This window comes from Dendrobates tinctorius, unplaced genomic scaffold (genome assembly GCF_039654945.1).
Source record: "Dendrobates tinctorius isolate UK_male_01 unplaced genomic scaffold, ASM3965494v1 ptg000060l, whole genome shotgun sequence".
NCBI lineage: Eukaryota > Metazoa > Chordata > Amphibia > Anura > Dendrobatidae > Dendrobates > Dendrobates tinctorius.
The window spans coordinates 74,153,401-74,171,858 of NW_027361728.1; the positions used below are offsets into that span (position 1 = coordinate 74,153,401).

The following is an 18,458-nucleotide window of genomic DNA, read 5'->3' on the forward strand; positions in this document are numbered from 1 at the left end:
TAACCATGTGCTTTATTTCTATGCTCCCTTGCCATCCACATTCACCACCCCATCCCCCCTCCATCACCAGTCATACACATCAACCTCTCTATACTTCCCTCTCCCATGTACAGCTCCCATGCACTCCTCACCTTCCTGAGAAACCTCAGCCCATCTTGCCCTAACACATTGCAGAAAAAAACTACTTACAATTCCAACAACTATTTTCTCTTTATCTCCCTTTTCCTACTGATTTCAGGGGACATCTCCCCCAACCCTGGTCCACCATCCCGCAACCTCAACCCCTACCCTACCTCATATGGAAACCATAATAATCTTATTAATATTACTTGCACTCCCTCATCTCCATTTTTTAATTGTGCCCTCTGAAATCCACGGTCTGTTTGTAACAAGCTTTGTTTCCTGCACAACTACTTTCTGAACAACTCTCTTAATCTGTTGGCCCTCACTGAAACCTGGATTCAGGATTCTGACACTGTCTCTCCTGCTGCCATTTCCTATGGTGGCTTACAATTCTGCCGAATACCACGGATGTCATCATGAACATTTAATCTTTTATTAAAAACACATGGGACATGCACAAAAATGAACAGGTCAGTAAGACAATGTTCACACCACCCAAAGACTGAGACACAGAAAAAACATACAGTATGACAAACGTGCATGAATACTCTGTTGTAAAACATATGTAACAGTAAGCAGCAAGTGCTAGTAAAAGATGATAATCTTTTATATCTCAAACTTTATTTTCCCCTTTTTATACCCGTTCTTTTCATGGGACGCCCAGGGCCACGGACCGAGTCACTGCTGCCGTGACAAATCACCTGAAGAAATTACTAAGGCCCGGACCAAGTTCCCTGGCCCTAGCAGGCGTTTCACTTGACGTCACGAACAGGATGGACTGACCCTTTGAAAGGGGTCCTGTTATGATTAGGTCACCAAGGAGGATAGCCGGGGAATAAGCTAGGCAACAAGAACACCAGAAAGGTTGGTAACTAAGCGGATTGCAGACCCCTAAAACTAACAACACAACTAGAATTAGCCGTGGGACGTACCTACGATGCCCTAGACGCCTCAGCACAGCCAAAGAGTTAACTAAGCCTAAAGCAAAAAAGGGGAAAGCAAAACTGCCCCAGAGTAGACCCCCAAAGGAATAGATAGACCCCAAACATATATTGCCAGTGAGACAAGATGAAGCACAAAATGAATCACAAAAACAAAATCTTTTGTACACCAAAGAGACATTTCCATCCCTTAACATACAGAGCATTTTCTCTCAAAATCCAGAACACAGTCCGAACGTGTTCCACATGAGAATCCCAATCACTGGAAAAAATCAAAATATCGTCCAAATAAACGATCAAAAACTTTTCCACAAAATCCTGGAAAATATCGTTCTTGAAAGATTGGAAGACGGAAGGGGCATTAGTGAGCCCAAAAGGCATCACTAGGTACTCAAAATGTCCCTCTGGAGTATTAAACGCTGTCTTCTTTTCATCACCGTGCTTGATGCGAATAAGATTATATGCCCCCCTAAGGTCAAGCTTGGTAAACCAACTAGCACCTTTCACTCTGGAAAATAAATCAGAAATCAGGGGTAACGGATACTGATATTTAACAGTGATTTTATTGAGGAGACGATAGTCAATACATGGCCTTAATGAGCCATCTTTCTTGGCCACAAAAAAAAAACCGAGCACCTAAAGGTGAAGAGGACGGTCTAATCTTACCCTTCTCCAATGACTCCTTGATATAAGATCACATAGCATCATGTTCAGGTACAGATAAGTTGAAAAGCCGACCCTTAGGAAATTTACAACCGGGCACTAACTCGATTGCACAATCATAACTCCTATGAGAAGGCAAAGACGCGGACTTACTCTCACTAAATACATCAGAAAAATCAGCCAAATAGTCAGGAACATCATAAGACTGGGGAGAGGTGGAGAAAACAGGAGTGTCACTAAGAACACATTGACAACCCCAACTAACCACAGACACAGATTTCCAATCAAAAACTGGATTATGAGTCTGCAACCAAGGAAAACACAGTACAATAATGTCATGTAAATTATGCAACACCAAAAATATACAATTCTCTTGGTTGTTCCGGGGCTACCCGCATTATCACATGGGTCCAAAACTGGGGTTTATTCTCCGCCAAAGTGGTAGCATCAATACCCCTTAAAGGAATAGGAGTCCGCAGGGGTACCACGGAAAAACCACAATGTTTGGCAAAGTAAAAAAACATCAGGCTCAGGGCTGCTCCTGAATCAACAAAAGCTTTAGCAGAAAATGAAGATATGGAGCAGATCAAGGAAACCGCCAAAACGAATTTAGGCTGTACACTGCCCACAGGAAATGAGTGAGCAAAACGTTTTTCCCGCTTAGGGCAGACAGAAATGGTATGAGAGGCCTCCCCACAAAAGAAGCATAGCTTATTACGCCTTCTAAACTCCAGACGTTGCGTCCTAGACAAAACCCTATCACATTGCATGGGCTCAGAAGTTTGTTCGAAAGGCAGCACCACCTCTTGCATAGTTTTACGTTAATGTAAACGTCGATCAATTTGAATAGCTAATGACAGAGTCGTTAAGACCAGAGGGGACAGGAAATCCCACCATAAATTCTTTTACGGTTTCTGACAGACCTTTACGAAAAATAGCTGCTAGGGCGTCATCGTTCCATTTAGTAAGGACCGCCCACTTTTGGAATTTTTTACTATAACTCTGCCGCTTCCTGACCCTGGTTCAATGCCAATAAAGTTTTATCAGCTTGATCAATAACATTAGGTTCATCATACAACAACCCCAGAGCTTGAAAAAACGCATCCACATTAGCCAGAATAGGATCCGCATGTGTCAGAGAAAAAGCCCAGTCCTGAGGGTCGCCGCGCAACAGGAAGATGACAATTTTTACCTGCTGCACTGAGTCCCCCGAGGCATTAGGTTTCAAGGCAAAAAAACAGTTTACAATTATTCTTAAAGTTCAAAAATTTAGACCGATCTCCAGAAAATACATCAGGAATAGGGATTTTTGGTTCTACAGCAGACGATTGATCGAGATAGGCAGAAATTCCCCGAACTTCAGCAGCGAGCTGCTCAACACGATCGGACAATTGCTTAGTCTCCATTAAAGAAAAAATCCTCCTATGGCCCCAAGAGAAAAAGAGGAAAAAATATATAATATTTTTTTTTTTTTTTTACAATTTTTTCCTTCTTTAGAGTACCCTAGAATCTACAGTTTAGGCTGGTGATTCTGTTATGATTAGGTCACCGAGGAGGATAGCCAGGTAATAAGCTAGGCAACCAGAACAGCAGAAAGGTTGGTAACCAAGCAGATAGCAGACCCCTAAAACTAAGAACACAACTAGAATTAGCCGTGGGATGTACCTACGTTGTCCTAGATGTCTCGGCATAGCCAAAGAGTTAACTAAGCCTAAAGCAAGAAAGAGAAAGGCAAAAACTGGATCAAATGCAAAAAGATTCCAGTAAACAAATAACTTATCTGAACAATGCAGGACCAAGCCGGGGCAAGCGGACTTCAAAATGCTCAGGAAGAAAACCAAATCACCAGCAACAACTGAGGGACGCCTGCTCACTTAAATCCTCCCAGTCTGTAACACCTGACCTCCAATCATCCTCTTCAGATGATTGACTTCTGTCAACTCGACCAGCTCCATTACTCACAGCAACCACCAGAGGGAGCCCAAACTCAGAAGTCAGGTCACAGGTGTTCACAACAGGGTCCCGTGCGCCTACTTTGAACTATGCCTTATACTGGAAACTTGGATGAATTTTCAAAATCACCACCATAACTACGTCACACAGTGCACATAAGCAGAGAGGGGCATGCCGTCATGGGCGGGACCCCGCTGTGAGGTGAGACGGCCATGCCTGCCCACTGCCAGCACGACTATGTGATGAGGAGGTGTCTATCAGCCAGGGAGATCAGCCTCCTGTACTGGTATGGCAGGACTAGAGAGAGGAAAAAGGCCCGCCCCCGGAAGAGGGGGAGGAAGGGGTGAGTGGAGAAGCCGCACGTGGAGTGGCATGCAGGGAGACAAGCTGCGAACAATGCAGCGAAGTACCCGGAGAACACAATGGAAAGCGGAGGTCATGAGGAGCAGGAGCATGGGGTGGAAGCAAACGGCTCTCCCGGCCAGAAAAATGAAGGCCCCGACCCGCTACCTATGGCAGACCTGGAGCTACTCGGGAAAGAAGTGGAGGAGATGACCCATCAGCTGTTGCAGATGCAGCTGGTCACTGTGACAAGATGGAAAGAGACACTGATGGAACAGGTGAACGGGCAGCAGACAGCCTTGCGGCCCATGGCCTTGACTCTGGGAGAGGTGGAGAGGAAGACCGGTACCGGAGAGAAAGGTACAGTGACTGTCCCGGTAGCTGAGAAAACCCTACTAGGCCCTTTTGAACCCCCGCCAGCCCCGAAACTCAGTCATCTGTTAAAATATATAGTCTGGGATCAGATGGCAGATATAAAGGGCAAACTGGCTGACTAACTGCTGCCTGTACCGACATCACAGTTGGCCATGATGGGATCTATGGAACAGGCCCGGGAGGGAGAGGCCCAAAGGGGGGTACCCAGTGAAGAGGAGGTGTGCCGGCAGCGGATAATGAAGCTGGAGGCAGAGGAACAGAACGGAGGGCCCGGCAGCAGGAGATGAAGGAGCGGAACCTTGCCACTAAAGCCAGGGTCTGTAAAATCAGACCTGCCAACCGTGGTCAAGGAGACAGGTAACTGTAATCTCCTTTGACCTTACAAAGGGTTGGGGGTTTATTCGGGAACCCAGGAAGGAAAAAGACTTGTTTGTGTCTCGCCGCAATGTAGAGTCACACCTCCTGGAAGGGCACTCATATCAGGACCTGCACCAAGGAGACCAAGTGTCATTCACCAGGCATAAGGGCGAGAGGGGGTGGTATGCCATTTTCATCCGTAAGTGCAGAGACACTGAGGTTTCAAACAAGGAAGATGAATCAGCCCTTGTACCAGTAGCTGAACAGTCCAGGAGGACTCAAGGTACCCAAACACCAGGGGTGGGAATAGCTCTATGTATATCACTAAGAGTGACACCCACTCAGGAACTTCCTCGGTCAGGAGGTCATGGACCCCAGGACCAACCTTGGAGAAGAAAATGAATGAAAGAAAAGTAACTGTTTGTAATTAGTTTTGTAAGTAGCTATAATACCTGGTTAGGAGTGCTTAGATATAATACCTGGTTAGGTATGCTTTACCTCAGTTTAAAAGAACTGTGAGGTCATGAACGATGTATGATCCAAACTTTTGCTGTAAAAAAGTTAGCACTTCCTAATGTTTTCCCTTTTGGTTTTACGTAGAACCTTAGAGTGTGTATAGCACTCTATATATTGCACAGCTGGACCAAAGCACTAAAACTGTCTGGCGTGGCCAAAGAAGTGGTCCAACCTGGAGACCGACTATGCCTTATAGCCTGCCCAAGGCCTATGTTGGGGGGCTTGAGACGGGTTCCCCCGTCCCATATTGTACTCAGAAAAAGGAAAATTACCATGGTTCAGGATTTTGCTGGACCCTGTTGAAACTTGCAGAACTTAATGTTGATTTGCACTTAAATGAAAAAAGTTTTAATTGCACTTTAAAGTGAATGTTTTTCCTTCATGTAAATGCCAAAAAAGCTTTATTTAAAGTAATGTCAATGTGGGATGTTTTATATACTGTTTGTTATGCAACGTTAAACCAAAAGTGCCTCCCATAAAGAGAAGATGAGTTTAGCTGTTTCACCTGTTGGAACGCATTCCAGAAAAATGTGCATGTTTCTCTGTAACATGTGTTTTACCTTGTTCCAGCCTGCAGATGTGTTGTGTTTAACGGGGAGGGTATGTGGCGCCCCTGAGGGTCCAGTCGCCACAGAGGTACTGCACCTCATCCTGAGGTGTGGTATCCCACTCTCAGGTATGGAGGGAGCACTAGCTAGGACTCCCAACACACACCAGTTCAGTCAGGGCATCTGGGTGTACCTTTGGGGAGAATGGCCTCATCCCAGGCTAGCTAGGAAAGGGTGTTGGGGAGTGAGTGGGGAAGATAGGAAAAAGGGAGGAGCTTAAAGGAATGCCAGTTGGTGGGAGGAGTTAGTGCTGAGGTAAGAAGATTGTTCTAGAAAGAGTCAGTCAGAGGGGAGTGAGAGAAGGAGTGAGAGCTGACAGAGTCTGAGGAGAGTTGGAGAGAACGTGAGGAGACAGAGAAGGAGAAGGAGTGCAGTAGGAAGAGCTGGAGAGAGAGTTGTGAGGGGAGCCTGAAAGACAGGACAGAAAGGGTCCTTGGGGCACAAAGTGCGGAGGCCACCCATGGGGCCTGTATCCAGAATCAAAGGGATCAGGTCACAGTGGGGGAGCCAGCCCCTAAGACTAGTGGAGTTCTACAAGACTCAGCTAACAAGCTGGAGGCTGGGGTAGCTGTACGTACCTCGGTCACAAATACATTCATTTGCCAAAAAGGTAGCCATATAGGAGCAAGAGGACTCAGAGGACATCGCCCGACAAGGTCTGCGGCTGCTGGCTTGGGACACTGCTTGTGAAGGTGCTGGGCAGGAGGGCGGAAACCAGCGCAGTGAGATGGCCATGAGAGAAACACACAGAAGGGGGTCCCGGAAAGGTGTATCCCAATCTCTCTGGAAGTTTGCTGGACCCCTCACCTGGAGGACATGGCACTAAACAGGCATCTGTGCACAAGTGAACTGTGAGTAAAGCATTGGAAACTGCACCCTGCTGTGACATCTGAGTCATTCATGTCTTACCTGCTCTGCACCACACTCACCACAATAGCCACTATCATCACTTTTAACATCCTAACTGCCCTGAGACACAGCTCTACCCGTGGAGAGCTTTACCATGTTTGCTGCCCTAACACCATCCCAGAGGATCTGCATTGCAGCATCGGCTACCCTTGAGGAACACACTGGGTGGCGTCACCAACATTTAATCTTTTATCTCAAACTTTATTTCCCCCCTTTTTATACCCATTTCATTGCACGCCCAGGGCCATAGACCGGGTCACTGCTGCCGTGAAATCCCCCATAGAACTGACTGGACCGGTCCAAGTCCCCTGGTCCTAGTGGGCGTTTCATTTACTCAAGGAATGATTTGCCCCAACAGGAATGGGTAAACACTGGTAGAGGACTGCTTAAGGCCTCTTTCACACATCAGGTTTTCGCCGTCAGGCGCGATCCGGCGCTTTTGACAGAAACTGGATCCGGCGAAATGCAATGCCGGATCCGGTTTCACCCCCATTGACTTGCATTTGCGCCGGATCGCGCCGGATGGCCATGCGTTTCATCCGGTTTTCGCCGGATCCGGCAATGTGTCGCAATGTGTCGCGATCCGGCATCTGGAAAAAACGGCTACTGTAACGTTTTTTGTCTCCGGCGAAAAAGCCGGACACGCCGGATCCGGCGCGTCCGGCTTTTTCACTCAATGAAATCCTATGAGCGCCGCAATGCGCCGGATCCGGTTTTTTGGTCTGAGCATGCTCAGTAGCTCTGCCCACAAGACATATATAAAAGCAAGACAGTGGGACCCACAGCCACACCCAACATGCCACCCAAGAAAGCAACCAAGCGAAGCAGGAGAAGGCAGGAGACCACTGCAGCACCATCAGCACCACCACCACCCCAAATGGAGCAGCAAATAGAACATGCTGAGGAGGGGAGGCCAGCAGCAGATGAGAGACGGTAATTATCAAATCCCCCATTCCTCCAAACTAGGGCCATGGAATATCAAGATATTCATTGGCCCTTTGTTTCTCTTTATTCAACGGCCGCCAAAGAGATGCAGCAGCAGCACCATCAGCACCACCCCAAATGGAGCAGCATGCTGAACGGGAGGGGAGTCCAGAAGCAGATGAGAGACTTTAATTATCAAATCCCCCATTCCTCCAAACTAGGGCCATGGAATATCAAGATATTCATTGGCCCTTTGTTTCTCTTTATTCAACAGCCGCCAAAGAGATGCAGCAGCAGCAGCAGAAATGGCATCACTGGCAGCAGCAATACCCACAGCCATGGAGTCTGGCCATCAACAGGACAGCACATCTTCTTCTGGGAGCCCTCCCTCGCATCGTCAGCGTTTGACGGTAAGTTTTTATTTCCAAAATCCATCATCTCTGTAATATATGTCTATTCATTGCCTTTTATTTCAAAACAGGAATCACAAGATGAAGAGGAGCTCCCAGAAGAAGAAGGAAGGGGTGGACAGACGCTTGGAGTGGGCTCACAATTCGTAAGTTTTTTGCATCAAACGCAGAAACACAACATCACACTACACACAACACATAGAAAACAATGTTCTGCAGACCACACACAGCAAACAAATGCCTACATCCAAACTCATAACATTTTTTGTTTTCTTCTCTAGTCTTCCCAATCTGGTGCTCGGCCAAGAGGTCCTCGCAGTGCCTCCCAGGGTCGTCGGCGACAGCAACGCGGCGGTCACCAGCGTGTAAGTATAAATATTTTTGCTTTGTTTTTTTGCACTTTTTATTTCATTTCTTTTGTGGAGGCTAATTATGTTATTTTTGTCTTTTTCTTTAACAGCCTTCACAGCGTGCTCCCGACTCTGACGGTGAGGATGGAGGGATTGATGTGGACCGCCTCATCGATCTCGTCAGAGAAAGGGAGCCGCTCTGGAATATGGCTGACCGCCGCCACGCTGACCTGATCATTACCCGACGACTCTGGGAGGAAATCTGTTCTCTCCTTGTGGGCCGCTGGGAGGACCTCGAAGCTCGGGACCAGATTAAAGAGCGTAAGTATATACAGTAATGGTTGCTTGATGTAAACCAGTGTTTCCCGAACTCCAGTCCTCGTGGTCCCCACGGATCATGTGTTCAGGATTTCTATTTACTATTGAAATCCTGAAAACATGACCCCTGGGGACCATGAGGACTGGAGTTTGTGAAACACTGATGTTGTATACTAACCACTCCTTTCTCGTTTCAGGGAACAGAATTGTGAATCGGTGGCGGTCTGTGAGGGATCGTTTCAAGAAGGAGTTCAATAAAGAGATGCGGGCCCCGAGTGGATCTGGAGGACGCAGGAGCAAGTACAAGTACGCACAAGCCCTGTCGTTCCTCCGGGAAACAATGCTCACCAGAAGGTAAATATTACACACCACATGTGAAAAAAATGTTAGATGTAACTTTTTTTTTTCAGCCAGGGCCATACCATGTCAGTATTTTAATTGTTTTTTTTTCTCTTTATTCCACAGCACGGTGAGCAGCACTCGGGAGCCTGCACGATTGGACCCTTCTGAGGCGATCCCTGAGGAGACCGGCACCGAGGGACACTTCGACCGCCCCGGTACATCTGCACCTTCCCTGCCTTCCCACACATTCGACCCATCTGTCCCATCCACCAGCACAGGAGCATTGTGGCCGCCTACATTACATGAAGCTGCTGGTGAGGAGATCGCTTTCCCTTTACCCCACCCTTCTGCCCCTGCCGCCTCTAGTACACCTGCGGGTACTGGGCGACAGCGGCAGAGGGGTCAGGAAAAGACTTATGCGCAAGAGTTATTGCATCTGAATGCATCTTTCCAGAACTGTCTCAAAGTCTTGTCAGAGCAAATCTCCGCAGGCTTTCAGCAGATCAACTCCAGCATTCTGGAGGTGAAGACACTTCTACAAACCATGCATTCAGAAGCAAGATCTTCGCCAAACCACACCTTTTTCAGGTCTGTTGTGGAGCGCATGGAAACGCTCTCTCCTGCCCAGCAGATGCATGTAATGCATTCGTGCCACGGTGCTCTACAGCAGGTTACCTCCCAACCTTCACCTCCCACCACTGTAGTTCCTCCACCTGCACCCCCTCCAGCCACTTTCCATCCTCCCCCTCCTATTACATCTGCATCCCCTCCAGCCACTTTTCATCCTCCCCCCTCCTACTACATACCAGCAACCTGCCCAGTACCAGCAACCTCCCCAGTACCAGCAACCTCCCCAGTACCAGTCATCTCCCCACTTCCAGCAACCTGCCCCATACCAAACTCCTTTCCCGTACCAAACTCCTTCCCCGTACCAAACTCCTTCCCCATACAACTTTCCATCAACATCATCTGCTCCTACAGTCCCTGCCCAACCCTCCACTCCACCGCCCACCACCTCTTCTGCCTCCCACATGTCCACCCATTCTGTAGCTTTTTCCACACCTTCACCTCTAACTGTTCCTTCCCCACCAAGATCCCAGTCCTCTCTCCACACACCCAGTGTCGAAGTGTCCCGCAGCCCCACCAGCAGTATTTCCACCCCACAGTACACAGAATTGTAATGTGTGTTTTTTGTAATAAAAATGCCCATTGGGTTTAAAACCTTTCTAAAAAAGTTTTTTTGCACTTTAAAAACATTTTACAAAAAAAAAAAAAATTAAATAAAAGTTAAATTATCGTTTCACAATGGTTGTCTGTCATTTCTTTCTGCGGCGAACTATGTTTTAAAAAAAGGTTAAATACAGGGTATTTCAAAGGTAAAAAGGTATTCAAAACCAGGTATAACTGTGGGTAAATTTTAGCTTTTTGCCACAGTTGTGTTCCTGGTTGTGTTTGAAGCAAAGTATTTCACTTAAAAAGTTGTGTTTATCGTTGGTGATTTCCTACCAATGTACACAACTTTTGTTAAAAGGTGAAATACTTTGCATAAAACACAACCAGGTACACACCTGTGGCCTAAAGGTAAAAATAGTAAGACCATGACAAGATAGCCAACTTTGGTTGGCAAAGGTATATACTGTTGGTCCAGAAGGTACACAAGTTTAGGGCAAAAATCTCTCACACTCTGTCATCCCAGTGTACTCTGCCTTGAGGTGACATAAAGTATAGTGGAAAATTGTCCCTGAAACCGTCACAGAACTTCTAGTGGTAATATTTCCAATGACAACATCCATCTTCGCCAGTAACTTGCTCTTCTCTCCAACCTGCACTTTCTTCTCTACAACCTGTCAAAGAAGGGCTGTAGGAACATGCTATATCTAGTTTTCCAGTAGCCAATCCCGTTCGGAAGGCCACAAGGGTCAATTTTAAAAACCGGATCCGGCGTAATCCGTCGAAAAACGGATAGAAAAACGGATGAACCGGATGAGACGGATCCGGTTTTGTCTGTCAAGAAAAAGACGGATCCGGCAGAAAACCGGATCCGTCACATCCGGTTTTACTAAACATTTGCCGGATCCGGCGTTCCGGCACGACGCCGGATCGCGCCTGACGCCGAAAACCTGATGTGTGAAAGTAGCCTTAGTTGCGTATCATTTTACTTCTTATAACGGTTATTTATAGTATTAACCCTAGAAGTCTACAGTTACCATGCACCAACTAGTGTCTCTGGTGTAGAAATTCACAGTTAATACAGCAAATGTTATATACAAATATAGTTAGTACAGCATTATACTATACAGTACAGTGGAGGACAGTCAAGGGTTGTTTGTGGTGTTCTAGTGCCGAAAAATGTATCTATAATTTATTTATAGTTCTTATAAATTCATTTTATGCTTCTCTTTACGTTCCTTGGGGAGAGTTAATTGTGAACAGATTACTACAGTCATCATTGCAGTGAGCGCCCCTAGTGGTGATATTTTGATCCTTCATTATACATATACACGCTTTCCTCCCTTAATTTATCTCTAATTCAAACCTGAAATTAGTTGTTAAAAATCTACAAGCATTTCAGAACGATTCATACAAATGAATGAGTCTTCTAATGTGCCCACTCCATTGTATTCTTCTTACATTCTTCTCCTTGCAGAATCCAGATATTGAATGTTGGACAATCAGCCAATGAATTCCCTTATACTTCTAATGAAAGTTATTATAATAAACTGTAAGGTTAAACTGGCAGCTACGGGCTTATGTGAACATTGTGTAATGCGTTCTCTTCTTCTAAAATGTCTGTTTTTTAAAGCTGCAGCCGCGTCCAAGCGTAACATTACTGAATACAATACTAATTATTCTCATAGAAATGCACTGTATGTGAACGTAGCCTTTATATTTTTTGACATGTTCCTTAATAATTCATGGTACATGAACAGTAGTATATCATGCTTAACCTAAAACAGAGTATGAAGCAATCAAGACGTTTTCCGTTAGACAAGTTACAAACTTTGCGCAACCTTAGTAATTATTTTACCCAAGTCCATTAAAATGACCAGATCAATAGAAGCCAAATTTCAGAAAGTTTCCACGCCTGTGCTGTATATTTAAAAGAACACAAGATTTCTATAGAAGCCCTGTATTTGCATGGTAGCACAATGAGATTAATGTCTGGCTCCAGGCACAGTCTGTTTAATAAGACAATCTCCAGTGCAAGGCTGCTATTATTTACTGCCTTGGAACAACGCAGCTTTCCGGTGTACACCATTCACCCAAGAACAACATTAGCCTGAGAGAAGTCTCTGTTGTTACCTGTACAGCAAAATCAATGAGTCCATTGACATTGAGGGCAGGTTCCATTAAATCAAATATAAGTTGGACATGATGAGCCAAAGGAAGATGGTAAGAAGTCCCAGAAGTGAAGCTTGCAATTTGTTCCAGCACATTACAAGATATCTGTGAAGAAAAACCATCCAAACCTCAGAACAGTCATCTCTGAACAGCAAGTTACGGCCCATGACGGGAGAACGTGTGGCTTCACGTAAGTACTTTTCATCTGTTTAATAATGGCAGGGTCCAGGAAAATAGTCAAATTTCACATTTTCTATAGAGATTTTTTTTTACACTTTAGAAAACACTGAAAAATGGTGAATGTTGTTGGGTTGATATCAAGATTTCATGGTTTATGATAACGCTGATATCAGGTGGATCACAGAGGGCTCCAGTGTCGGTGCTGGAATATTTTGTAGCTTTCTCTTTAATAACATGGTGTGTACTTATCTCATGCTGTGTAATTCTGAAATGCGTCAGTCATTGTGCGATGATTCTTTTTGTCAAATGAACAAAAATGCTGGAAATTGTAGACCGCTGTGTCGCTTCACATGTAGTATAAATACATGTGTTAATGTATCGACGAGACAAAAATGCATTGAGAAGGTTATTTTCCTACAGTTATGACCTACGGTGAGTTGTACGGTTCTTAATATTCATCATTTTGATATAATTTTTGCCGGTGTGCATTTTACATGTAAAGAAAGGCTAAGACTTTTTTTTACTCCATCCCGCACACCTTTATAAAAGAGAGAAATACCGTACTATAACTTAATATAGACACACTTTGTGTAGAAATTTCTGCGTCTCCTCCCTCCATCTGAAACAGCCTGATTTAGATGTATGGAATGAATTTTTCAATCTAGATTTCTGCAGTCAGCATTGTGTGAACACTCCCTTATATAACGCACATACAGTCTGATTAAGCTGATCAAAATGGACTATTTTCAGTAAGGGAATAATGTGTTGGGTGAAATTTTACAATGAACGATCGCCTTAACCAGAGTGTCAACGAAAGATCTTACTGGAAAGGAAGGTTCCCATATTGATCCCCAAAACATCATCTGTTTTTTGCTCAGTTTGGTTAAACATGGATATTTTGAGCAGCTGTCACAGATAATATCGTCTAAAATGAGTACGACTGAACTGGTGGAGAAATCATTTGCCAGTTGATCAACTGTTCATGGACTGTTTAACCACCATCCTACTTCTGTCTATGTCTGCGGCCACCTTTACATATATTTCTATGGCAGTGGCTTCGATTGCACATAGTACCACAAGTCCTGTATTCTGTAGATTAGTGATATGAAAAACATATTTTTATGCTCATTTCCACGATAAGAGGGTTTAGCAGTAATTTATGTAATCTGGGTACAATACATTAGGAGCACCGCACCACTTGTTGAGCATTTACAGTGCCATAATGAAGAATAGGTTTTATGAGTTTACACCTGGCTGCGTGGTGAAAACATCCTCAGAGTTAGAGCAATTATGGTCTAAAGAGCACATTAAAATACAAAAAAAAACAAAGGTTCCTAACCAGAAATAAGAGGACTTAAAGCAGACACTTTTGAATTGTCCTTCTGAAGAAATGATCACCCACCTCATTCTGCCTCATCATAAAGCAATGGTACAAAAATGAGGAAAACTGATCATGGAAATACCTGGGATGTGACATGATGTTGATTGAAGTAGGACCAGTGCTGCAGCCTGGAAAAAGTGCTCTCTAGCGCGAGAAATGCTTCCTGCTTGCTCTTTCTCACCATTTGTCCATAATCTCCAAAGAAATAGAAGAGACAAAATTGTATTAGTGTAATTCCTTAAATGAAAAATACTGTAACTACAACTTAATCACTAAGTTACAGCTACCTTCCTTCTTAGTGTCACAGCCCTGTTCATGGATATTAGTGAGACATGTGCATCTCAAACTGGGGGGTGCTCTGGACTCCCATCTATGAGTTTATGCCTCCATGAAGAGAGTGTCTTGGTCTGGAGGACTCAAACTTACCATGTATTTCATGTTTGCGTGAAGGGGAACAAAATATAATACTCTATGCTGTGCAGACTCCTTGATTTGTGAGGGCTTCAGTTGCCAGACCTGTGATAGTTTTGTTATTTTAGGAATCCCTAAATTTGAAAATGGGGTACTCCAGCAGATACAACAGATGTAAAAGAACTCATTTGTCTTCCCCCTATTAATGGGTACCGTATACCCATTGTGTACTAAAAAATAAAGGGATGAAAGAAATGCTTGTTAAAGCGTGACCTTTAAAACGCACTAACAGGAATAAAACTTTAATCAAAGGTTAACATGTCAGCTACCATCATTCACAGCTATTCATGTAAATATGGAATGTAAAGAGCGCAAAAACGAGATAGCGACTTCTGCTCTGTTCATGTACACTATGGTTTTTATCAGGATAAAATAAAACCTACAATGCTGACATTTGTAAAGGGGCTTGGAGAAGTGTGAGATAAAGAAGTAATAATGGAGAAAATGCTCTTACATTCCAATAAACGGCCAAATGAGTGTATATTGTGGATAATTGCAAACCGTCAGCCATCATTTATTCATATTCAAAAAATCTACATTGTCGACAGCACATTGGCCTGTGTAACCAGGGAATGTGCTGCCAACAGTATGCAGACCATATAGAAAGAGAACAATCATAGTAATGATTATTCAACCTCATAAAGTTTGTATCAACCTATATAAAAGGGCTCTAAATGAGTGTTAATTGCCTCGAGGCATTGTCAATCTTCACTAGTTATGGACAGAAATCTTTCATTGTAAAAACCAACCTTAGGCCGAGGTCACATGACCGTAGATTCTCTCACCCAAGAGAATCGGGTCGATTATGCTAATGACAGTCTGATCAAACTTTGATGCGATTTGATCAGTGTCAGCATAGTGTGAGCTGATTCTTTCGGATGAGAGAATCAGCGAACACTGAGGAGAAGATGGAAAAAATTGTCTCCATCTTCTTCAATGTGTGAGTTCACAGAAATCCGAGAGAGAGAGATTTTGTATGTCCCGGAATGGAATGCAGCTGCGGTTCCGCAAAAAAGAAGTGGCATGCTGCGGAAAATAAACCGCGCCAAATCTGCGCTGAATTTTCTGCAGCATCTGCACAGATTTGGTTTTCCATAGGTTTACATGGTACTGTAAGCCGCATGGAAACTGCTGCAGATCCGCAGGACCAAATCCGCTGCGGATCCGCAGCAAAAACCGCAACATGTGCACACACCCTTAATGTTAAGTTTAGTGATGAGCGAGTATACTCGTTGCTTGGGTTTTCCCGAGCATGCTCTGGTGGTCTCCGAGTATTTGGAAGTGCTCATTCTGCTGCCGTAGCTGCATGATTTGCGGCTACTTGACAGCCTGAATACATGTGGGGGTTGCCTGTTTGCTAGGGAATTCCCACATGTATTCAGGCTATCAAGTAGCCACAAATCATGCAGCTGCTGCAGCAGAATAAGCACTTCCAAATACTCGGAGACCACCTGAGCATGCTCGGGAAAACCCGAGCAACATGCATACTCGCTCATCACTACTAATGTTAATTTTTGTGAACTTCTCACAAAGTTCAGGGTTAAACAAGAGTGAGGTAAAAGAACAGGTCCATTATAATACTAGTAAATGCTGCATTTCAGTGCGACATACACTATTTTAGCTTTAAGGTGGACATTTAGGCCCCAATTCATCAAAGTGTTTACTCTAGTCTGGTGCACAAAACTATGAAAATCACTAAATTTGCACAAAAGGCTAGCGACTTTGAGTGGAAACAAACCAGTTTCGTTCAGCTCTGCCAAAATGGGCAACGTTTGAGAGGAGCCTGGGCTGGAGGAGGCACGGCTTCAGATGCCTGTAAAATTCATCAATAGTGGTGGCATTTATTATGCCAGAAAAATGGAGCAACATTTCTAGGGAGCCGCATGGAGGCGCCTGTCACTGATAAGATGCGGCAAACTCATTAAGTGGTGAGTGCCTTTTAGTGAATTTGGCGCATCTTATTCCTGCCTGCCCCACATTAAGATTGGTGTATGATACTCAACCCTTAACGAATCGGAACCCCAAGACTTGGCATAATTTCGCTCATCACAACCTTAACAAACTACATACTGACCAGCTCCTGGCTGTAATTTCCTATCTGTGATTTAGCATTTGATTTATCCCCATCGTATATTCCAGTGCTGTTGTAACATCCATCTTGGATTCTTGTTTGGTAAAACATTAGAAAACAGACTGGCTCACGTTAATGTTTGTTCTGTCTTTGTCCTAAATTCAAGGCGCTCTACAATCAGTCACTGCGGAACGCAGTAATATCATTAGCTCCTACAGAACATGTATTTTAGGAGAACATTTCACTATAAAACATTAATTTCACTATAAAAAGGGATATCTGTTCTCTGATGCCACTAATGTTCTGCAGATGTACTAATGGGAAGTACGTGAGATGTGACAGTGCATAGGCGGCGATTAGCACAGCTCTGCTGTAAGAGAAAGCGGGAGGAAGCTCTATACCAGCAGCACACAAGCAAGAATATAACAAATGATGATAACATTGGAAATATGGTAAATTCCTAACACAGAATACATTTGGACAGTACTCAGTAATTTGAGTTTTTGTTACTCTTTGTTCGGATCGCTGTGCAGCCTGATGTGTATAATCTGCTCCCGCATTGTCCTGTTGACTGACTTTAGGAGAAAATATTAGAACTTTTTCTAATCATATCTTGCTTTCTGAAAACTTTCTAGTGAAAGGTAAGAAGTGATAATGGCCAATCACTTCAGTCTCAAGTTAGTTCTGCTGCACACAGAAATATTCTGATGCTGTGCGAATAACATACATTTCACCTTCATTAGCCAAGGTCACGGCCTCTGTAAGGCAACATTTGCCATCACCTCCAGCTTTGCTACTTAGTAGCCAACATTAACCCTAAAAGTGCCAATTACTGAATTGCTGTCTTCAATTGATAATATGCACATTGTAAAGTAAATGGGAAGAAGGAGGTTTTCCATCATTTTTTCAAAACAGGCCAGAAGCAAGGATCCTGATAAAAAAAAATAAATAAATAATTGTTACGTAACACTCCAAACCCCTGACACCTCCAGTGGTATCTCCGCCTAGGACCATGATTGGCTCTGAGGTTAGGTTTACTGAATGGATGGGACGTCTTCACTTCTGATCTTGGCAGATGCCATCGAGGAATCAAGGCAGGAGCAGCAGAGATTCGGAGGGGTAAATAACATTTTTTTTTATTTTATTATGACACCCTTTCTTCTTGATAATTTTCAAAAAGTGTCAAAGAACTCCTTTAATATATCTGTAGTAATATAAACCTGACTTTTATCGGTTATATATGTGGAGATTAAAGTTATTAAATGGCAAATTGCACAGGGGATAATGTGTAAAGGAGGAGTCGGGTGCCAGGGTCAGTCGTGCAGGGCTTTTATTCCCAACCTGTCTTATGTGCACCCCAGGACATACACCTCACGTCTTTATGGGGTTCTTATGCAGTCCTCTATCTGTAATTTTAATAGGTGCAGCACAGTTTATGATTATAGCCTTGGTAGCTAAAGGGGGTGCAGGTGGTTGCCCTCCGGCCTACTCACATGTAGGACCCACTAAATTGATGATCTGTTGTATCCTCTGAGCTCTGCATCCTCCTTGGTGAGCAGCGCAGGGCATCCTTCTGCTGGAGATAAGAGCGCTCACTGCTTTCCTGAACTCAGTGCCATGGCTGTCACTACATTACTATGCACATGCTGTGACTGTGGGAACAAAAGTCAGTACAAAGAAGTGCCGAGTGCTTTGCTTGCAAAAGGAAGGTCTTAGCAGCTGTCTGTGAGTGAGCTCTGCATCCTCAATGTCACAGTTTAGGGTGGCCCATCATCGTGACGCCTCTTGCTCTCTGTCACTATGAAGCCCATCACACAGTGCAAGGTGCCTGGGACATGGGTCAGATAAAATATACATATATAATTCCTTGTCCTTGACACAA

General features: G+C 44.2%; 2 protein-coding genes across 3 annotated transcripts in view; one reads left to right on the forward strand and one right to left on the reverse strand.

The window, feature by feature from the left end:
* Positions 1 to 18,458, reverse strand: part of MED12L (mediator complex subunit 12L) — a 1,194,146-nt gene that overhangs the window by 263,590 nt on the left and 912,098 nt on the right. The window contains 2 exon segments of the mRNA XM_073579151.1: positions 12,435 to 12,578; positions 14,117 to 14,235. Of these exon segments, the coding sequence (XP_073435252.1) occupies positions 12,435 to 12,578; positions 14,117 to 14,235 (263 nt within the window).
* Positions 12,282 to 18,458, forward strand: part of LOC141092681 (P2Y purinoceptor 12-like) — a 71,648-nt gene continuing 65,471 nt past the window's right edge. Inside the window, exon 1 of one of the 2 annotated variants that reach the window (XM_073579055.1) lies at positions 12,282 to 12,663. The gene's annotated coding sequence lies outside the window, so the exon portion shown is untranslated. Of the gene's footprint in view, positions 12,664 to 17,655; positions 17,696 to 18,458 lie in introns of those variants that run through there. The other variant, XM_073579056.1, reaches the window with a different exon arrangement.